General features: G+C 39.1%; 1 protein-coding gene across 2 annotated transcripts; it reads right to left on the bottom strand.

The window, feature by feature from the left end:
- Positions 1–792: 792 nt before the first annotated feature.
- MMAA (metabolism of cobalamin associated A) lies at positions 793–23249 on the bottom strand. 2 transcript variants are annotated; one of them, XM_063460084.1, is made up of 7 exons: positions 23159–23249; positions 16598–17060; positions 15754–15876; positions 14804–14974; positions 9867–9952; positions 3308–3457; positions 793–1317 (listed from the first exon to the last, which is right to left on the bottom strand). In XM_063460084.1, the coding sequence occupies exons 2-7, from the start codon at positions 17001–17003 to the stop codon at positions 1030–1032; spliced, it is 1224 nt and encodes a 407-aa protein (XP_063316154.1). In that variant the 5' UTR covers positions 17004–17060; positions 23159–23249; the 3' UTR covers positions 793–1029. The 2 variants fall into 2 exon arrangements, with proteins under 2 accessions (XP_063316154.1, XP_063316155.1); XM_063460085.1 differs by having other exon boundaries at positions 23155–23247.
- Positions 23250–23858: the final 609 nt, after the last annotated feature.

Raw genomic sequence — 23858 nt, 5'->3', positions numbered from 1 at the left:
ATATGCCTGTTTTTCCTCTCGTTCTGTTTTTACATCATATGTCATTGCCACTCTGTCTGTACCACTGCACTGCAAAACACATGTGACGTGAAACATTCTCTCAAAAAAAAGTGCAAGTCTCTTAACATGTCCTGTCTGATATATGCAATGACACATTTACGCTTGATATGTCAGTAAGTTTGTATGCATCTATGCACTACAAAAGTATAGAATAATAATAAAAACAAAAAACACCTTTAAAAAAAAAAAAACGAAATAAAAAACAATGTTTGCATAAAATTAATTTATAGATTTCACAAATCTAACATACATATTTTTCCACTAGAGTGTGGGTGTGCATTACATTTCATTACCTGTTTTGGGTTTCCTGGCACTATATACATATATAGAAATGGTCCCTTGTAGAGATTTTATAACCCATTTGTTGGGGCACAGTGACCACATCCAGGTGGGTGTATCAACAAATACACAATATAAGAAGACATTGTAAGTTGTCAATGGAAAAGACCATCATACCGGCTATTTTTTTTAACACATTAAGGACCTGTGATGATGCACCATAAACATCTGATTACTCCTTGGTTAATGTGTTTGGTGTGAACAGACTGTAATCAGGTGATCGTCTTATGTGTAGAATTTCTGTATAAAGGAGGTTTGTATAGGATTGTATTTATAATAATTTATATAGAACCAACGCAGAAGATTTCCCTGAACACAAGATTAAATTATATGGCAACTGTAAAGAAAATGTGCAAAACATAAGATCTCTAGTTATTTCATCTTACATTTAATTTCAATTATATATACAGAATTTTCTTTTAATATTTTACATTTACAATTAGAAAAATAGCGTTTTAAAATAAAAACTGCAAATACCTTTCTCTCATCGATAACTTGTTTTCAACCAAACAGACACATTTGATTATTCAGAAGATGTAATACAATTTAGTTTCCACATTGCATACCACCTGTTCATTTCTATATAACATGCACATATACATCTCTGTACACAGCTGACAGTGCAATGTATCATCGATTTTGTGAAAATGCTTTCAATAATATGTCTGCTGCCAGTCCAGGTGAAAGGACACCAGTACGGACTCTCTCTTCCAGTTGGGGGATCTGGTCTTTAACCTCAGGGTGGTTCCTGAAATAAAGAAGTACATTTTCCTGGATGAGATTCCACATCCATACTTTCTGCTGACTTCTTCGTCTGTTAACTAGTTCTCCGCTTGTAAACATCGTGTTCTGATAATCACTCATTTTCTTCCAAAGCTCTTGGATTCCTTCTCCAGTTTTAGCTGAAATACGGACAACCTGTTACGAAGTATAAACATATATAATTATCTTTTCGAATAACAAAAGGAGATGAATGTACTTGCAAGAGTAACAGCCATATGTATAGCACAATAAGGAATCCTCTCCGATCTTAAATGGATCCTATAGCGACCAGCATGACTAATGCGCACTTGGTTTTTGCCTTATATATGGTATATATTGTGTCACTGCTCAATTCTATTTAGTTTTGATTTAAAAAAAAACAAAAAACAAACTGCCCAAAAACAGCAGCCATACTTTCTTTTCAATCACGTTTTTCCTGGACTGACCTGTGCCTCTCGGTACATACTCAGCCCCTGAGAGCAATGTGAGTTGAGCTGCTGGGAGACAGGGGGGCTACAGTTAGAAGAAAGCCAGGGAAACACATAGTGAAAATTACTATTGCATGTATGTCTGGAGAATTGTAATTCTTTTTTTCCTACATTATCATGCTTTCCTATACATCTTCAGTGAACATAGAAACTATTAGCTTCTAGCTCACATCGCAGTAAAAGGTTGCAAAGTCTTCCTATGCCTAAACCAAACTTGCTCTGTGTTTACACACTAGTCTATCGCCCAACGCTAAAAGGTCACTGGCTCTGTGGGAGTGTAGGCTCCTTTAGGGCTCTGTGGTACTTCTCACTCTCTTGTGGAGGAATCAACTATGGTTCCTGGACCTGCTCAGCCTGTCGGTTGTCAATCCGGTTTTGCTCCCATCGTTCCCCTATTCTGCTTTGGGATTCAACAGTGAATCCTCATCCTGCAGAACCAGCTCCAATTGGTAGCTTGGCTTGAGGGCATATGCATTTCCTCAGTTCTCCATGATAGCTCAGATGATATCATTGTTCTCCACAGAGGAATGATCGCAAAACCCCAAATGGCTGCCAGAAGCGTGACCCGTGTGGGAAAGTCAAAAGTGGACTGAAAAACCTTGTAGTCACAATGCGGTACACAGCCGAATATAAGCACATCGCAACCGGAGCACAGCTAAAGGGGATTTTAACAAGCCCCGCAGAGCCCCCCCCCCCCCCGCCCCCTACTCGGTGCAGCCTGAGCCGCCAAGGATAAACTGCAACTCACAGGAAGGAAAAACACAGAAAGAATACAATAGAATAGAAAACACAGCTTACTTAGATAGTAACACAATAAGATAAACCCCCAAAAAGCAAACTAAAACCACCCCAGCTATACAGGTGAAATTTAGGAGGGCTATAAAAAAACAAAAAAGGGCAATATAAAATATCCAAGTACAAAAACAATCCCAAAGAGAGTTAACACTCTGACCGGATTAAGAGATCAGCAGCAAAGAAAGAGGAAGTCTGTTGGAGGGCGTGGCATTTATATACGCTTTTCTGGGTCTTTTTTATATTGATTACTGCTCTTGGAGATATCAGTGAAAGAAGTATGCAAAATATGAAGTCTTCTGTCCTGCCTTAAAATAAAAATGGAAGCAGAAATATTGCATTTACAACAGTTTTTGCACACTTAATAAACGTGAAAGAATTTATTCCAGGAACTCCATCAACTTTCCAGTATCGTTACCGAGATAACTGAACCACAATTATTCTGTAATTCAAATATATTGATGCACATATAAATGCGTACCATAAAATTAACATTTCAATTATCTTATGCTAAATCTTTACATTTCAATTATCTTATGCTAAATCTAAAGCAACACATTTATCAGTGACAGTACTTCCATCATTGCAAAAAGTGTAAGTGATGCCGCTGTACATCTGCAATGACAAAGAGGTTAATTTAAAAAAAAAAAAAAGAAAGAAAGAAAATAAAAAAAATAAAACCCGAGCTAGAATTTAATCAGAATAATGCAAGCAAATAATTGAGATAACTTCAATGTAGGCAAGGCTTTTACAGTAACAAGTTAACAAAATAATGTTTTCTGACTGTACATAGCATGGATGCTCAGTATAGTCCCAAGACCATCAGAACTATAGAAATAAAGTACTACCAGTATTTAAAACATCACCTGAGGTTTCCAGTGTTTGGAACGTTTCCGAAGTAACTTTAGTGCACTAACATACTCTGCTTGAATTCTTCGTGCCGGGATAAGTAAATCCCCATCAGCTTTGGTAACAACAACAAGGTCAGCCATTTCTATTATGCCCCTCTTAATACCCTGAAAATGTACAAAAAGCAAACACACAATTTTATTAGTACTACTACTATTAACATACGCATTTCCTATAGCCCTGTTATTATGTAAGGAAAGTGTCCTCTTACATCTACTAAAATGTCTTAGTTAAGAAAATAACTTTATACTCCGTTACTTTTAAGAGAAAAATATTTATTACTTTATGACAAGTCAAAACCATAAAACAACAACAAATCTTAAGCAGGAATGTCTGCATAATAGGTCATTATTTTTTCAGTTTAAGAAAGCCAAACAGAAGAAGAATAACTTGTGTCATAATTACAATTTTAAAACCCTTTGACTGGAGGGTATATATCTTTAATATATATGTTCTTCCCTTGTACTTTGTGCATTCTACAAACATACCAACACCTGTTTCCAATCTGAAGCACACATCTGAGCTCTTCAATGATTGTAACAGGAAGAAGGAGAAGTCTACTTATTTGATGATTCAAGATCATCCAGATGAAGGTCTAAATCTAAGGTTGATTTGCATAGTCATTCATACGGTGTCTGCAACTTCGAGTTATTTAAAACATCGGTTACAGAGCAATGACACATAAAACATCCTGTGCGCTACAGGAAGCAGACGGAGGTGAATGGTAATGTAAATTACAAGCCATCAAATCTAATTCACATGGAACATAAATGATTGCTCCCATATGTTTGGTTATCTTGAGTTAAAAAAAAAAAAAAAGAAAGAAAGAAAGAAGAGGATTTACAATCAGTGGATAACTGGATGGAAAAAATATTTTACAGATTCCCAAAACAGGCAGAGAATGTATCAGATGTCAAAAATGAGAAAACTCCACTGCAGGAAGGTAATTTAAGAGCACCTGAGACAGAATTGTCAGCAAAACGTAACCCAAACACGCAAAGAGTCAATCAATCATAGTCCTATTAGATAAAGAATTAAATTGTTACTCCAACCAAAAACCGGTGTTGGTTAGAGTAAGCATTCCTGAGGTGGTCCGCCCCCTCAAAATTAAAAACCTCATCTCTGTTGACAAGTCCAAGTTCTAACGTCAGCCTGATCCTCCGCGCCTGACATCACTCCCCCTCACCGGAGGGAAGAAGCACTGAGAGTTACACTCCCGCAGCTAAGGGGTTAATCTCTATGTGCAGCATTTCAACGTGAAATTCTGCACACATAGAGTTCCGGATAGTGATTGAAGTTGTCATAATGCCTGGAGTCTATCATGGTATAAAATAATCCTTGTGCAATTATTGTCTATTTATGGTCACTGCAAAGAAAGATACTAAATACCAAGAAAAAGAAGACAAAAAATATCAGGAAAAACCTAATACATGGTCATAAATATTGTCAGATAGATAACGTGGGCATGACCCAAGTTAATTAGAAAAATATACAAATAAGGTGATTCATTTACCTAACAAAGGTGGAAACCCTCCTTCCTGAAATTACCTCCGAAGTAGAATAATTTAAAGGTAATGGCAAAAAATAATAATAATTAATTATAAACTTTATTTAACCCCTTCAGGAACAAACTGTTTTGGCCATGTTGTACATTAACCCCTTAAGGACACATGACATGTGTGACATGTCATGATTCCCTTTTATTCCAGAAGTTTGGTCCTTAAGGGGTTAAGGACCAGAGCTGTTTTAACACTTTTGTGGTGTTAGTGTTTAGCTGTAATTTTCTACTCTCATTTACTGTTCCCATACAAATTATATATTGGTTTTTGTTTTTTCAGGAGAAGAAGGGCTTCTTTACATACCATTATTAGTATCATGTCATATAATTTACTTTAAAAAAAATAAATAAATATGGCCACATATTGAAAGAAAAACATGTTTTTTTTTACTTTTACTTAAAAAATATTTTACTTACCTACAAAAGTTAATGAAAAAAACTGCTAAATAGATTAAAAATGTAGTCCTGTGTTTAAAAACACCCAGTGTTTGCATGATTTTTGCAAGTTATAGGGCTATAAGTACAAGTAGGACATTGCTGTTTCAAAATATAGATTTTAAAATTTATCAAAAGTGACATTGTAACACTTATGTCATAAATCTCTGAATCACACCACATGTACCTATTTTTTTTAAAGTAGACAACCCAGAGTATTCAATATGGGGTATATCCAGTCTGTTTTAGTAGCCACTTAGTCACAAACACTGGCCAAAGTTAGCATTTATATTTGTTTGTGTGTTAAAAATGTAAAAAACAATTATGAACGTTAACTTTGGCCAGTGTTTGTGACTAAGTGGCTTATAAAAAAGACTGCACATACCCCATTTGCAATACCTTGGGTTTTCTTCTTTTGCAAATGGTATGCCATCATAGGGGTAATTCTCATTCCTGGACTACCATACACTCGCAAAGGCAACATTAAAAACCTGGCAATTTTTAATGTAAAAAAAAGTTGACCCTTATATTTGACCCTGCAAGGGGGGGGGGACACAAAAAAAAGTCACTTTCACTGACAATATCATCACTGTGATGTGTTTTTCGGCTTTGAAACACTAACCTTTGTGTTCAGAGAATTCTCCAGAGTAAAACAGTAACCCCCATGTACAGGTTATAGGATGTCATAGAAAGTTACAGGGTTAAATACAGTGCTAGCAAATTACATTCTCTGGACTTTCAGCCTGGGTTGTCAGGCAGGTCCCTCAAATTGCAATCAATAAAATTACCTAGTTATGTAAAAATATTACGTAAATATGCACTTAGAATTTATTTATGAAATTATTTATGTAATTTTGTATATGGATATCTATATATTTTGTATTATTTTTATTTATATATACACATATATATATATATATATATATAATTTCATTCTAAGTGTATTTTGATATAAATATATATTAATATCAAAATACAGTTTGAATAAAATTACATATATTTTTCTAGCTTTAGTTAAGTGCACCACTCCTCGCTGGCCGCCTGCGTGACAGACCTTTAAAGGCCCGTGTATGCTTTTGGCGCCATGTTAAACAAGTGTGGTGGAGCAGGATTTGGGCTGTGAGGTTGGTAGACAGAGGTGCGACAGACGGTTATTTTGAAATTTATTTTAAAAAAAAACATCTTCGAATGTGTGGATGAGAATAAGATACGCAAGATATGTAAAATACGATATTTTTCTCTCTTGTGTTTTAAACTAATTCAGTAATTCAAAGTATAGAGGCACATACAAATAGAAACATCAGATAGCCTTAATAGTATCAAAATTGCAATTGAGAAGGTCAGGTGGTGTATTTCCAATGCAATAAACAGAAGAGGAGAACATGAGAAATTACTATTTGTCACACTAATAGTATGTTTGAGCAAGCCTGGCTGCACCTAACAGCATGTGAATGGGAGACATATAGCATAGTAATATATATATATATATATATATATATATATATATATATATATATATATATATACAGAAAAAAAATCACCTTACAAGAATATATGTTCAATTAATGGGTACTTCTTGCCACAATAATATATCAAAATATTTATGCCAACGTTGCAATATCACAACAGAACAGAATTAAGTATAAAACAGTAAGAGCATCAAATAAGCAAAGTACAAAGATAGCAGAATTCCTCACCTCAATAATATGGGATCAGAATAGATACACTAGGAAGTACATGGCAACCGCTAACAATGCAGAAGTAATATCACCATCAACAACAAAAAATAAATCAATCAACATATGAGGAAAATAATCCAGGTCTTAGAGAGGGTGGTGGTGATGGGGGAGAGGGGACAGAGGGACATTATAGTGTTGGGAGTACAGCTTGGTATAAATAATACTACAGTGTCCCTTTAAAGTTTTGTTTTTAACAAAAAAAAAAGATAAAGTGAGCAAAAGTATTAATTTCCCAAAAATGCTTATACTTAAATATCAATGTGGACACGAGAAACATTCACAAACAAAAAGAGAATGATTAGCTAGAAAGGAAAAAGAAGAGGGGTGCTAAATTATATAGTAGAAAAATTTTGAGGGAAGGTTTCAGGCTAACATGGACTAGTCTGTTGCATTGTCAATTTTGCAACAAATGGCAACCCAGTAGTGAGGCATTCCAAAGTTCTGCTATAGTCCTACCACCTGAGTGGGCTATTCTGGAAACACTACATTCTCATAATCCATTTTGTACTGCTTCAGGTCACCTTTACAAATTGTTACATTTTATCAAACTGGTTTTAAAAGATTTGTACTATAAACAAATTATCCACAACAAAAATATATATTATGTTTGTTTTGAGAGTACAAGAAGCCCAAAGTATTACACAGTCAAGTATCATGTAATATTTTTAATGCCGTTCTCCAGTCTATGTTTTTATTTTTACTGTAGTGTATCTTGTTCCTATGACTGGCTAAACCGGAAGTAGTTATGTTATTGTTTATTGTGTTTCCATAGTTACTAGATCCAAAAAGGAAGCATCCTGTACTGTGATGTCCTTTCCTGCAATTTCCTATTTACACATGAATTGTGTTACCAGAATTTTCACTATTGTTAAGCCCTACAGAATAAGCACTTACTGCTCAGCTAGTGGCAGTGGCACGTGGCCTGCATTGTATGTTTTTTTATAAGTTCCCAATAAATGCATGTTAGGAAAGCCAAGGAAGGGAGTTTATTGTTCCAGTACTCATCAGTAAAGTTTCATAATAGGCTACTATGTAATAAAGCAGGCCATCCCAGCATCTTGCAACAATACACTGTGCTCGCCTGTACTAACTATCTGTACCCACTGGTGTTGGTAAACGATTAGTTAACAGAAAAAAAACCCAGAAGGAAAACACAGAATAATCCGTTCCTCCCTGGTGATAGAAAGAATAGATGTATGCCCTAGTGTTCCTGTTCACAACATCCTGTCACCAATGAAATAATCTACAGTAGATAATTGTTCATTGTGCATGATAATCCTAATCACCTTCCATTAGGTGGCACACTATCACACTTTCTATATGTTTATATGTGGGAAAAACACAAAATAGTAACTATTAAATAACACATGTGATAAGCCATTTTTGTTTATTTTGGCAGTAGTAAGTAGTAGTGGCTGACTAATCACACATCACAGCTAATAAAAATGCACTTATATTGTGCAGTTCTATTATTGATCATGAGGTCCTGTTATTATGGATTCAGGATCATTATATGTGTACGCGGTTTTTTTTTTGGTTTTTTTTATAAAACTCGACTATTTGATCAGAGGTATACAAAACATTATTTTTATGATGCTGGCTTGAAACTAAAAACTCATGGCTGCATGTCCGTGTCTTTATCTTTTTAAACTCCTGCAGTAATGTGTCAAATCCAGGAAATATCTGAAATTTTTCCATCAGTGCTGGCCACCCATAGTATTACCTTGGACAGTTAAGTTTCCCATGAATCTACACACAACAGGTGTTTATAGGGTTACTCCAGGACCACTTCTGTTTTCAGAAGGATCATGGAAAGAGCAATCTGTATGTGCAAGGTTTCAGCTTGAAATGCTGGGTACATAGATAAATATGGGACTTTTGTGCCGGCACGTGTTACCTAATCAGCCTAGAACTATGTTCCTGACTTATTAATGTGAGTCCTGTGAAAAAAAAAGGCTTTCAGCATGCACTGCACCCTGGCAGCAGACGCAATCGACTTCTTCTCTTGCAGGCGGCACTGTAAGAATCTGTAAGACGGTGTGCTTCCCCTCACTACCATTAATCACGCTCCCACAACAGCCTGTGCACACAAGTGCTGCACACTGCCTCCCTCTGCTTTGTTCTGCCTTGACAAATGGAAGGATTTAGCATCGAGATGAGTTGTCACTCAGCTCATCCTAACACTTGTATACGCACACACAGCATGAATGCACAATCTATGGCTCACTGCTTCTTGAAGAGACACATTGGATTCAATGCTTCTCAGAAGAAGCTGACTGAACTGATCGTGGGCAAGAAAATAAATATGCTTTGTGACAACGGAGATGACGTAGAAAGTATTGGGAAGAACTGGTGTTTTTTTTACCCAAAAAGCAGGGGGGTGTTTAAGTGTAAAATGATAAATAGGATATTAGAAACAAAATATGAAAGTTATTTTTTTTAAAAACTAAAAAAAAGTTGGGAGTAGATGTACATCAGTGTGAAAAAACTTGCAGTGTTCATGTAAATGAAATGGAAGACACATTCAAAATGGGAAGTAGCATTACAGTTACATTGTCATGGACCTGCAGTCATAGCAGCACAGCAAAAATCCTAAAGAAATCAAGCAAATTCGCAAAGTGCTGGAATGCAGATTAGTATCAAACCCCGATTACAAACAAATGACATTTCCTTCCATGGACCTTCATCTTGCGCTCTATAAAAGACTTCTGATAGTGAAGTGGAACATACATGATAAAACAAAACTTGGGAGGGTAAATATAGTTTTGCATATATCCACTGTACCTGTAGCTCATCTCCTCCTGCAGGTGGCAGCAACAAAACAAACATGTCAACCATGTCAGCAACTGCAAATTCAGACTGCCCCACACCTGCAAATGAAACACAGAGTGAAATTCATAATAGAATGCTGACTGTCCAACAGCTGCACACTTAAACAATTGGAATAACACATAGGGAACATCCTGACTGTACGACTAGCCACAAATAAAGGGAACCTATGGGCTTCAAAGACAATGCATTTTTAAACAAAAATTAGACCTTTAACATTTTCTTTGATGGACAGCTTAGTGGATCTGCCAATAGCAGAATAAAACTACTGTACTGCTAAATGTAATTTATCCCCAGAAGCAGTTCCACTAATAACTTTGGATGAAAGAAACTACCCTGTAAGCCAATGACAGCTATATTACAGCTGCTATCAGTTTACCCCTATCTACTGTTTAGTAAATCCCGAGTGGTGTAAACACTCAAGATTCTCCTGGGTTGCCCACCTGAGCTCTGTCTATTCTCTGAGCAGAGAAGAGAATCCTTGGGCACTGGGGACTGGTTGACACGCTCAGCCAATCACTGGCTGCCAACTGCGAGTAATAGTACATACTATCTAGAACAAACGCCAAGCCGATACCCTCTACACAAGAGATCCAGTAACAATTATATTGTGCACAGGAGTTTTCAGGCACAGATCAAAACGCTTTAAAAGCAGCAATTAGATCATTGCTATGCATCCTGATACAATGGACACTTTTTTAGTCACCAGAACAACTACAGCTTATTGGATTTGTTCTGGTGAGTAGAATCATTACCTTCAGGCTTTTTGCTGAAAACACTGTCTTTTCAGAGAAAATGCAGTGTTTCATTACAGCCCAGTGATAACTTCACTGGCCACTCCTCAGATGGCTGTTAGAGATCCTTCCTGGGTCATGGCTGCCTAAGATGCATCCAAACATTCAGTATCTCCTCCCTCTGCATGCAGACAATGAACTTTCCTCATAGAGATTCATTGATTCAATTCATCTCTATGAGGAGATGCTGATTGGCCAGGGCCGTGTTTGAATCATGCTGGCTCTTCCTACCTCTTTGTCAGTTTCAGCCAATCCTATGGGGAAGCATTGTGATTGGATCAGGCTAACCACTTCTGATGATGTCAGCAGACAGCTTGTTTTTCTGAGTTTAACAGCATGCAGAGTTACAGCCTCAGGCTTGAATACAAGTAAGATTTTACTATTTTTAGGGAGGCATGAGGGGGATATGGTGGCTAGATGGTGGTTTTAACCCTATAGAGTAAGGAATACATGTTTGTGTTCCTGACCCTATAATGCTCCTTTAAAGCATACTGCAATGTTGCTGGAAAGACATTTCAATGTGCATTCCCTGCCTTGTTGGATTTCTGCTGCCACTTTTTGTTATTATAGATGTGCTTTTCCTATAAACTTTTATTTGTTTGTACAATTAGCTCTGAAAGATTGTTCAACACAACACGTTCTGCATTAATATAATTAGTTCACGATGGACTCTGCTCTGTATGTTAATATAGTAGTGTCAGCATTACTATTATTGGCATTTATATAGTGTCAACTATTTCCACAGCGCTTTACAATATCAGGATAGGGGGGAATTTTACAATAAAAGAGACAATTACACAGTGACATGGGAACAATAGGTAGATAAGGGCCATGCTCAAACAAGCTTACAGTCTAAAGAAGATGGGATACAAAAAAACAACAGGGCAGCAAGGGTGACAGCCACCAAACAAGATGGAAAAGTGGAAGAACTGGAGGTGAGAGTGGAGTGTGGCTCTTTAGGAGATCAAGATACAAATATGTATAGATATGTTACTCTGGGAGTCCATAAGCATTTAACAGATGTATTTTGAGGGACTTCTTAAACAATTGAAGACTAGGGGTGAGTCTGATGGGAGTAGGCAGGCTGTTCCAGAGGAAAGGAGCCGCCTGTGAAAAGTCCTGCAAGCGCGAGTTAGCAGTAAGGGTGCGAGCAGCGGACAGGAGAAGGTCGCCGAGCGGAGAGACCAAGAAGGGGCATATCTATGAGTCAGTGAAGAAATGTAACAGGGGCTATGGTAGTTTAAAGCTCTATAGGTAAGGGTTAGTATTTTGAATTGACACCTACAGGATACAGGAAGAGGACGAGGTACGGGAGGAGCAACAGGTAAGAAAGATCAGCCTGGCAGCAGCATTCATTACAAATTGTAGGGAGTGGGGGATAGATCAGGGAGGAGAGATATATCTGGGTGGCGTTGGCATATAGATGGTAGTGGAATCTTGTTTAATTAGCAAGAGCCCAGAGGATTGCAACAAACCATTTTTTTTTTTGTCAATCTTTCTTTTATTGAGGCATGTGATTATGGTGATACAGAACAAAGAGAGGGAGACTTGCAGGGGTATACAGGTTATAAACATCATTACACATTGCAATATCTCCTAGAATTAGCAGCCTCGTTTTATATTATATAACATGCTTAACTTAAAAGGTACACAGTACGGTATGTATGATATACATGGTTTGGCAGCGTAGATTTCTAGCAATAACAGGCGATTAATTGTTTCGCTGGGACATGAGTTTAAGCAAGCTGAGAATTTGCGCCAGGCTCAATAACAGGCATTTCTCGGGGATCAACAGTAGGATAGCTACCCGAGCTCAAGTGTGTTATAGGTTAAGAGACTGCAGAGTAACATGCATAGAGACAACAGTAATGGCAGTACCCTAGGCACTTATTATGAAGCAGCAGATTTAGTCAGGTTAGCTAGTATAGTATGAGGATCAGGTCAGACATCATGCTGTGTGTGTTACTGAGATTGAAAGAGGCTACCAATAGGTTACACCAGCTTGTCTATCCCAGCGTCTGCTGAGTGAGGATAGTTAGGCTGATAGAGTTAAATTGGGGTATATTTGCTAAGCTAGGCATATATCACAAATGGTCTGCTACTCAGGTTAGTCCTTAAATTGTCCAGCAACAGGGGGCCAAGTCTGGGCCCAAAGTCCCGCTTGCATCCGGTACCTTTAGACCAGGATCTCAGTAGTGGCTATGCACCTTCCGAGGGCTGCTCGTCTTCTGCCTGAGGCCTTGATGGGCACTCGCGCCCATGTGCCATTGGACCCATCATCAGGACCGTGGGCCCAGGGTTCCGCCGGGCCCTAGCTTCTCCCTGGGTATATGGCAGGCTGTGGGGGGGTACCTCCCGGTGAGCGCCCAGCTCAGATGAAGCGTGTGCGGGCCTCTCGGAAATGCAGTACCTTGAGCAGTGATTGTTGAGCTCCATGTGATGGGAGTATCTCCGGGTGCCAGAGCGGATGGTGGTTGCAGGTCGTCTTGCGTCCGAGGGTGCAGGCCTTGTGCACGTGGGCTCCGCCATCTTGGGTGCGGGTCTCGGGCTGTGTGTCGATGCCCGTGCAGAGAGCTGGTAAGTGTGGCTTGAGTGGACCGGGATCACCCCCCCGGTCCATAGGGGGGGGGAACAGGGCCGGGTCCGCAGGTTTTCCCCGCTTGTAGGGCTCCGTCAGGCAGGATAGTGCTGCGGCGGCCGTCCGCATCACTCACCGCCAGTATAGGTCCGCCTGTTGCAGCGGGTCCCATCCTCCGAGGGACTAAAACTGTCGAGAGCAAGCCTCTCCTCGGCTCAGGCAGCCCTTTGCCACCGGGGGTCGCAGATGTCGCTGAAAAACTCTCCTTGAAGCACGGTTAGTGGGCTATTTGTGGCTCCATTTGCAGGTGCCGAGCTGGCCTGCGACCGCTCAGCTCGGCGGCGTGGCCCCGCCCCCCGCAACAAACCATTTTTATTCCATTAATGTACCTTAAAGGTTTTTTTTTTTTTATAACTTCCAGTTTGTTTTCTATAAACGGCAACTTAAAAGGATAATGTAAGCACCAAAACATGTTTAGTGTACTGAAGTAGTTTTGGTTCACAGATCATGTGCCAGGAAATTAAAAGAGCAGATGTGAACTTCTAAATTAAACACAATTTTCTATAAGGGAAAATTAAAGTAGACCTGTTTTTCAGGATGTGTATGAAGACTGTGTGATTCACAGGTAAGAATGATGTGGCTAGTGCTGCATAAACAAAGTGATTTAATAGAAAAAAAAAAAACATCAATAGCAGATAATTGAGCAGTTATCGATACACCAAAATCACTTAATTGAGCTAAAGTTTTGGTGGTTAGAGTGTCCCTTTAAAACCTGCTTTTTACCAAGGGGAATATTCACTAAACATTGAATTGTAGCAAATTAGAATCTCAAAGGTTAGATTTAGGAGAAATGGTGTATTGGTAAAATACTCCAATTGGGCTCTGGTCCTTTTGGTGAAAAGTGGGAATAATCAAACGTGACTACGCTGTTGAGAGATGTAGGAGAGTGAAGGAAACAAATATAGGGGTGAAAGGAATATGATAAAGATTGTGCAGTTTGGATAGGGTTTATTTGTAGAAAGTATGATGACACACATGAAAAAAAAGATAGAACCTTAAAAATAGATTTTAAATCCACTATTTCTCACACAGTCAGATAAAAGAGTAGTAAAACAGTAGAAGAGGGTGAGACCCAAGGTTTAAACCTTGTGTAAGACACACACAGAACAATCTAGGTAGGGTGAATAAATTATTAACATTCTGAAGAAACAGAGAGTAAGGGTGAGTGGCCAGTGAGGTTAGACATCCAAAGCCGCTGAGGAAACCAAGGCAGTGGAATGATCATAGACTGGGACAGAGGAGTACAGAATGTGGTGGCTCAACAAGGAGTACCTTTTCTTTTAAGTGGATAGTAGTGAAGTCAGATTGAACACTGGGAAAACATAAAGGGAGAGGTTGATGGAAGATTGTTGGCTTTAGGTAATATGCGTATGAAGCATTGCTTTTTGAGAATACCACATGTGCCATGATACACTAGTAAAATAGAAAGTGGATGTATATAAGTCTGCAGATTGTCATACCTACAGTTTCCACGAGGACAATATTGTATCCACCACTTTCACAGAGGAGAATAGCTTCATTGGTGGTACGGGTGACACCGCCCAGTGTCCCTCTGGTTGGTGAAGGTCTAATATAAGCATTCATGTCTCTTGACAGTTCTGTCATTCGTGTTTTATCTCCAAGAAGTGACCCTAAAATAAAATGTAAAAATTAGCTTGCAGCAATAAAGCATCTACTTGTAGTGTTATGTGATCCTTTATTGACCTCAGTGATGCAGAGCATGTCAACTTTCTATCCAATGTCACATTTTTAAGAATGTTGATATCTTTGGTGTGCATCTACTTGCAGATCAGGAGAAATGGTCCAAAGAGAATCCCACAGTCTACTTCGCGTACCTCAGCTTTGTACCGGACACGCATGCGTGAGAGTACATCATGACAAAGCTCCTGGAGGATAAGGCACAAGAAGTGGAAGAAAGAAGATGGTGGCACCTTAGGGAAATTTGCTTTGGATAAGCATATCTATCTACAGCTGCGCACCAAGAAGGGATGTTACCTTTAGAATACCCTTGAAGGTGACAGTACCCATGTGTTCTCTTTTCCTAATCACATAAAAGATTATACAACATGTCTTAGAAAATTAATAGTGTCTGGTTGTTTGTTAAATTTACTAAAAATAAATTTTGTGGAACCATATGAAAAATATCAAATCTAGTGAAAAGCACTTTGTTTCAAGCTTAAATAATTTGTATATGAACTTTTGTGAGTTTGCACTGCAATTTTTTGCAGAAAATAAATACTCCACTGTTTTTTTTTTGTCCCCCCAAATAGAGTTTTATCTATACATTTACAAGAAATACAATGCTACTAGTATGGGATTCTTTTGATCCACACATTTGATGAGGACAAGGGAACTTCAAGTTAAGTTTTTAATAAACTAAAATTGTATTAATTGTGTTTAGGAACATTACCTCCACTGGTACTAGAAGATGGGTCAACAGCTAGAACTGCCACTTTATGTCCATGCTCTGTAAGCATTTTTCCAAAATATTCAATAAATGTAGATTTCCCAGCACCAGGAGGACCTGACAGACCTATATAATTAATTTCAAAGAAAGGGGATAAACATATCAGTTACTAAAGCTGCGTAATTTGTTTTGCCTGTATATAAAAGCTCTAAGAATGGAAACTCTTGATGTCTAAACGAGAATCTTTCATACATACATAATTAACAAAAACACATGCATAACAATAAGACCATTCCATTGCATCTGGTTTCCAACAGGAACTAAAAAATAAAAATGCATATGATAGTCTTGGGCTTAAATTCCCCTCACTCTTGTGCATGTGCACAGGCTAAAATATATACTGACAACTGATCTAATAGATAAACTAGCAGAAAGGTCCCCTGGTATACTTCCCTAAATAAACATCGAGCATTCTTATACAAGTCAATAAATGAAATAGCTTAGAAGAAATAGTTCGGAATAGTGAACATTGGTGAATGTGACGAACATTTAGCTGAGCTCTACATGGTTAAGAAGCTTTACCGGCTTTAATTAGGAACTACAAAGCACACACCTGTGACATTATATTATGCCCATATACATGCTCAGTAAGTCTCTACTTGTTAGAATGGGAGACCAGAGAATGATCAAATATCTTGAGCAGTTTGCGGCTTGAGTACACATCGCTGAGACAGTTGGGGGAATGATTGATAATAAAGACCTAGGTGCACTGCTATTTGGAAGGAAGACTAATATACAGATTATAGAAGTTACTAAAATATGTTAAAATTCACAAAATTGAACTGACCCACTCTAAAAGCTAGCGGTTTTCCGTTATTTAACTGCTCCTTTTCTCGGTGGTGAGATAGTACCTTCTGCAGCAGTATTTGTGCAAGCTCTCTCTTCCTGGTATGGGTAGATTCTATCAGTGTGATAGCTTCTGCTAGGCAAGCCCGATGACCACTTATTAAACCACTGTAAATGTTATGCAGCAGTCTTTGTTCCTTAGCAGACAATGACTCGGTCTCTTTTTCTGTAACAGCGGAAATGCATAGCTTTCTCTTGGATACAGAATTAAACAGGTGGGTAACGAATGTACAGTTTTTAGACAAAGCACCAAGTCTCAGTGTAGTCGCCACCATAGTTTGTCTTTGTAACGGACTGGAACACTGGCCTGACAACCTCCTAAGGCAGCATAGTACAACTCCTTGCATTTCGTAAGCCCCGTTTCTGGACTTTCTTGATAAAGAGAGGATATTTTAGTGAAGAACCTGTATAAAAAATAACAAAAGAATGAAAACACTTAAGTTTTGGCATAATTTTGTACATGTTAATATAATGTAAAAATGTTACATGCATTGGCTGAGAAATCTTCAACAAGTGTGAAAAATGTTGACATTTTCCTAGATCTCCCAGTATTTGGTAATTATGTCAGCTTACCTCTTTCAGACTATCACAGTTCCCACTGCAGGTATGAATTGGTATGGCTAGAAGAAAGTGTGTAATATTTGCCTGGCTGTCGGAATACATTTTCTTGCATATACTTGCCTTCACTGATATGATTAGGCACTCATGCTCAATAGATACAGATGCAAGGAAGAGGTTCTCTTGTTATAATATTCTTAAAGGGACACTATAGTCACCAAAACAACTTTAGCGTAATAAGACAGTTTGGTTTTATAGATCATTCCTCTGAAGTCTTACTGCTCAATTCTCTGCCATTTGGGAGTTAAAATCACTTGTGTTTCTGTTTAAGCAGCCTTAGCCACGCCTCCTCTGGTTGTGACTGACCAAGCCTGAATAAAAAAAATGGTTTCATTTTCAACCAGATGTTAACTTGCGTACATGTTTTTATCTCCTGCTCTGTAAATTGAACTTTAACCCCTTAAGGACACATGACGTGTGTGACACGTCATGATTCCCTTTTATTCCAGAAGTTTGGTCCTTAAGGGGTTAATCACATACAGGAGGCTCCAGAAATCCTAAATTAAACAGAATTTGCAATAAAGGTAGTGTAAACATTAGATGACTCTTTACAGGAAGTGTTTAGGAAGGCTGTAAAAGTCACATGCAGTGAGGTGTGACTAGGGCTGCATATACAACGTTATTTAACTCTTAAATGGAAGAGAACTGAGCAGTGAGACTGCATGGGGCATGATCTATACAACAACATAGCTTCATTAAGCTAAAGTTGTTTTGGTGATTATAGTGTCCCTTTACAGCAAAAGCACCCATAATGACTTGTACTATTGGAGGTAGAAAAAGCTTTTTGCCCCAATCTCATCGCTATTCTGTTGTTTTATACACTGTTTTACCTAACCACAAGTGATGTTTTAGGTAAAAATACAGTTATGAATTTTTTTTTTTGTAAAAGATTTGTTTATCTAACTACATATTTCATTCATTGGCATCAAAATGTACTTCACAGTTATAGCAGATCACCCCTTCTCTTAGACGGGATTCATGCAGGCCATTTTGGATTTATAACTTTTTTTGAGTGACACTTGCCAGTCGTAAGGATGACACAAAGTGATCAATGGGCCATATACAATAATGCACGCAACTGATGCAAAGAAAGCATTTAATAAAGTGGAATGTTGAGAATCTGTGTCCACGTTGCCCATTTCATATCTATGGAACATTTTAAAGTACTATATGGCACACATCAAGTGTCCTGTCTCTGCATTGTGATTTCCCCCTTTTTTTTCCTCTCTCTCTTTCTAAAGAATCTTTGGCCCACTGAAAAAACTTAGATGTTAGATACAAACCTAGCTTGGTGGAGGTCCCAGGGGAAGACTTGTGAAGTGGTGCGAAGGAGAGCTGGACTCCGAGAAAGAGTGAGTGAATCTATGTGTGTTTATCTTTGTATGTATATGTGATTTTCTGTGTGTGGCAATGTTCATCTGTACGTGTGTGTGAAAAGTATGTGCATATATGAAAACAAATATGCATGCAAACACCAACATCACGCACATATACATGTCAACTACCAAATTTTTCTTAATGGAACACTATAGTGTTAGAAATACAAACCTATATTTCCAACACTATAGAGTCCCTTTCCTTAGATCTAAATAGGTGTTCCCCCAACTTTGTTCCAGCACCAAGACTCCCTCGGCCCTGCTCAGCTCTCCTCCAGCAGAGTCATCTAAGAAGTAGAGCCTCCTTCGATGGTCCAATCCAATGCTCCTCAAAGAGGAGCAACGGGGACCTAATGCACAGTAAGCGTCACGTGCATACAAACTTTCCCATAGGAAAACATTGAATCAGTAAGTGCATTGAGTCAGTGCAGCAGAAGCGCTTTAGTGGCTGTCACACTGACAGCAACTAGAGGAGGACCTCAGCCTGCAAAGTAAACATTGGCAATGTTTTATATTGCAGGTTTAAGGGGACACAGTACCAAGACCACTTTATAGAGATGAAGTCATCTCAGTGACTAAAGTGTTCCTTTAAATCTGCATCTTTGCATGTATGGCAGCCATTCCATTCCAGTGTCTGTTGAATTCCACATAGGCACATCTCATTCTACTTAATGAAGTACTGATTAGGTGATCTCCTGGACCAAATCTTATTTAATGAGGAAAAGTATAAAAAGCATGTCAGTGGTCAGCACTATCCTCTTGTAATAGAAGCAGCAGGGTGGCAAAAACAGTGGTACCTCAAACTTAATTGGAATCAAATTTCAAAAATAACTGTTGACCATGCCAAAACAGTTGCAAAGAAAAGGTTTGAGTGAGGAAAAAAAGGGTTCAATTCTGTTTTTATTGGCAGATGAATACAGTGAGCAGCAGGTTACTTCCATCCTTAAAATGTCAAGCAAATATTAAAAGGTCAAGCAGCAGACAACAAAGATACAGGTGGCAAAGGGTGAAAATATCTTTACACTGACCTGGATGACCAACAACTGACTTGTCACTCAACAACTGTAGGATGACAACAAGTGACCTTTAAAAAGAATGGTGAGTCGCAGTTGGTGTGAAGTGTATGGCTAGAACAGTGTGAATCGGGCTCTTTGGGGCAGGTGGAAGTCATGCAAAGCTATGCTTATCTTTGCTTCATCCATAAAAATCAAAAAAGAGACAGGCCGAGGAGGATTTGACATTACAGTAGAGGACTGGAGGAAAGTCATCTCTGACTAGTCCAATTTTCAGCTCTGCCCAACACCTGTTGTCTAATGGTTAGACTGAGAAGGCCTACAAGTCAGTGTCTCGCACCCACTGTGAAGTTTGGTGAAAGATCGGTGATGTTCAACAAGGCTGTGATCGAACAGACTTATCTTTGTGAAGGATGCACAAATCAAGTCACGTACAAGGTTAGTTTGGAGGGAAACTTCTGCTCTGATAATGTTCTTCAACTGAGAACTGTTTTTTTCCAAAATGCTCCATACAACATACCCAGGTCAATCAAGATGTGGATGAAGGACAACCAGATGAAGACCCTGTAATGGCCTGTCCAATCTCCAGACCTGAACCCCAACTGAAAGTCTCTGGAATGTGATCAAGAAGCTTTCATTTTTGTGCCAGGAGTGGCATAAAGTCCCCCAACAGCAATGTGAAAGACAGGGTCATTCTATCAAATATTGATTTCTGAATTCTTCCTAAGTAAAACGTTAGTATGGTGTTTGAAAATTAATTTGAACTTGTTTTCTTTGCATTATTCAAAGCCATTTTTTTTTACAAATAAATTCTCAAAATGACAATATTTTCATTTGGAATTTGGAAGAAATGTTGTTAGCAGTTTATAGTATAAACAGAAACGTTCATTTTACTCAAACACATACCAATAAACAGTAAAACCAGAGAAACTGATAATTTTGTAGTGGTCTCTAAAAAAATTCCAGAGCTGTATTATAACAAAATGTAATAGTGTGTAGTGTTGTTTCTGTTTTAGTATAAAGTATAAGAGATACCTATTTTAGTAGTTTAGGTGACAATTCTCTAAAATTGATAATACGGAGTAAACTCTTATTATTATGAACCATAGCGCAACTATGGGGCTCCTTAAACATTGTAAGCTTTGTAAATATAATGGTAAATATTTTTTGATTCTATGTTTTTAATATGAATACATGAAACCGTAAAAATGCAGACTGTTTATAATGAATCATTATGGGAACCAGACTTTAGTCCAATAGTAGTTAAAGAATAACCAAGTGAATTTTTTCAGAGGAGTTGGGACTTCTACCACAAGTGTGAGTAGGAATTGCCCGATGACAAATGGTTCCCTTGATTAGTGAAACGTCTGCCTGCTTAGAAGTGAGCGATTAAATCTATGTAAATGATATAGAAAAATGGCCAATGAATATGGAGTTCCACTGCCATCCAATCAGGACATAATTTCAGTATGACGAACTGCAAATAGAGAGCCGAACAGAAAGCAGCTTTATCCGACTCAGGAGGCCTATCCGGTGAAACGCGTCATGAAGATATAATGCAGTGCTGTAAGATTAACGTATTTATATTTTATACTGCTTAAAATGGCAATTTGCTGCTCCAGTCTGTGATGTTAATAAATATATATTATACATTTAAAGTCGCATTGAGGAAGCTGCTTTAAGTTGTTTTATCAACTGGTTTCTCCTAAAAACTAGTGAAGTATGCGATTGGAGCCAAATCTGAAAGGCTCTAATTAAAGTTGGTGTTTTTGTTCCCTATGGTATATTTATGCGGTGTCCATATGGTTGTATGAAGGTGGGTGGCAAGATTCCCACGCTGTGTAAAATGACTAGCACTCTGAGTCAAATTGCGGGGCATGGGAAGGCTTTATAAGCCTTTCCCCACCCTGCAGAGCTCAGTCTGCACTGTGCCCTCGCCGGGTGAAGATGGACTAATTTTTTTTAGCATCAGGTTTTTTCTTTTTTGTCTGATTTTTTTTGGGCGCTCGTTTTTTTTTTTTTTTTTATCTTTTAAGTTCAACGGGTATTATGGATTTTTGGGGCTGAAAAATTAAGATTTTAGAAAGAGGAAGACATCAAATGGTAAGTAAATTTTTTTTTTTTTTTTTTTTTTACAGGCACTTGGTTCTTTTATTCCCCCCTCACTAATTTTAGGGTGAGGGGGGGTAGGTAGGGGTTTAATAGCTTGTTTTGGGTGGGGGGTGACAAGGGGCTTGGGGACCCCTATCACCTTGGAGGGGGAACGATTTCATTAAAGGCCCCCACCCGCCCCTCAGGGTTGGTGGCCGGGGGGGGGGGAGGCCAATAGCCCCCCCCCTTATTGTTATTTATGGCCCCCGCTCAGGGGTGGGGGCCAGGGGGAGGACAATAGGCCCCTCTCCCTCATTGTGTTTATGGTACCCACCCGCCACTCAGGGGTGGGGATGACAATAGCCCCCCCCCTCATTGCTATTTAGGACCCCCACCCGCCGCTCAGGGGTGGGGGTAAGGGGAAGGACAATAGGTACCCCCTCATTGTTTTTATGGTCCCCACCCGCTGCTCAGGGATGGGGGCCAGGGATTAGGACAATAGGTCCCCCCCATACTCATTTAGGGCCCCCACCCGCCGCTCAGGGATGGGGGCCAGGGATGAGGACAATAGGTCCCCCCATACTCATTTAGGGCCCCCACCCGCAGCTCAGGGGTGGGGGCCAGGGGGGAGGAAAAATCCCCACCCCCCTTTTTATTATACAACGGTGAGCAGCCTGTGGCTGTTACTAGATATGCCCCTACTCACGGCATAGCGAGTAAGGGCATTCGGGAGATCTCAATCTCCCTTATGCTAATATGTGGGTCATAGAGTGAGGGAGGACATAGGGGGCTTAGGAAGTGGCGGGGAGCACTATTCCCTGCCGCTTCTATTTTGACATTTTACAAGGAGGAAGCTGCGCGCCGGTAGCTCCCTCCTTGTAATAAGCTGAACGAACAAACGAACACCGATATTCGGTGTTTGTTCGTCTACATTTCTATTCATTCATTCGTCTTTCTGACGACGAATGGATGAAATTCCCGTTCGCATGCCCAAGTGTTTAACTGGGCATGAGCGGGAATCTCACAGCGCTATCTACTGTGGGCAGATGACGTGTCCCACAGGGCCTTCATCTACCCACACAAGGATGGCAGCGCCCAGGACCTAGGTCCAGGCAGAAAATAAAGATGAAAAAATAGGTAATATGGGAGCTTAGGGGCATTTGGGGATTACTAGGGGGTCAATTAGATGAAGTGGAGTCGGAGGGGGGGGTAAACAAAAACGGGATTTGGCCATGACCATGCCACTTTAAGGTGAAATTGTACAAACTTAGATTTCATATTTCACTTTTTTTAAAGTGAGGATATAAAACAGTCTTTAAAACCAACAACTATTGCAGGGCCTTTAGAGATGTAGACAATGGCTGTTGCAGACGTCTTAAAAGGTATACAGTAAGCCATACTTGCCAATCGAGCCGGCCGATTTTCTCTGCACTGACCCCGTGACTCTTCCGTGTCCTGGTTCAGTACAGGTTGTCAGGAACGATCCCTAATGGAACACAGAACGCGTGCGCGGGATACAGAGCGGCCGCTCATGCGCTATTCAAATCACCAGCAAATCCAGCCGCGGCGCATGCGTCAATTTACAGAGCAGCACATCTCGCAAATGGACTCGCGAGTCAACGAATCTCGCGGCACCCGAAACTTGCGCGTGTGTTTACAAGGACGCAAGAACGCGCAATCGCTTCAGTAAAAAGGACGAGAAATGAAAAGAAATGGAATGCACGGGTGTAAACACGCGTTCTGGAACCATGTGGATGGCAAACACTGACAGTGCAGAGCTATCTGGGGTTAATGTCAGATATGTCTTGTGGAGAAAGTCATTAATATTCCTTGTGTGTCTCTTTTAACAGGCGTTCTTTGGTTTATTAAACACAAACTATACTTTATTTGAGCCTGGGTATCTTCTAATGGTGGTGGCCAGATAAAGAATTCATCAGTTAACCTATTATTTTTTATTATTTAAACCTGGGTATCTTCTAATGGTGGTGACCAGGTAAAGAAGTAATTAGTTAACCTATTTTTATTTTTTTTATTTTGTAACTTTCAAATGCCTATAAAAACAAAACTGCTAGACAAATATCTCCTGAATTGGCGCAATGGTAGA

The sequence above is a fragment of the Pelobates fuscus genome, chromosome 6 (assembly GCF_036172605.1).
Source record: "Pelobates fuscus isolate aPelFus1 chromosome 6, aPelFus1.pri, whole genome shotgun sequence".
Taxonomy (NCBI): Eukaryota; Metazoa; Chordata; class Amphibia; order Anura; family Pelobatidae; genus Pelobates; species Pelobates fuscus.
This window is presented reverse-complemented; position numbering and strand designations above follow the sequence as displayed.

Bases quoted from the DNA above. Each gene is read 5' to 3' on its own strand.
- MMAA (XM_063460084.1), bottom strand. From the start codon at position 17,003: ATGCAAGGAGTTGTACTATGCTGCCTTAGGAGGTTGTCAGGCCAGTGT. The intron at 15,877-16,597 runs GTCAGTTCAATT...TTAATTATATAG, and splicing joins ACCGCTAGCTTTTAGAGTGG to GTCTGTCAGGTCCTCCTGGT. The intron at 3,458-9,866 runs GTACAGTGGATA...GTACATTTTCAG, and splicing joins CAGGAGGAGATGAGCTACAG to GGTATTAAGAGGGGCATAAT.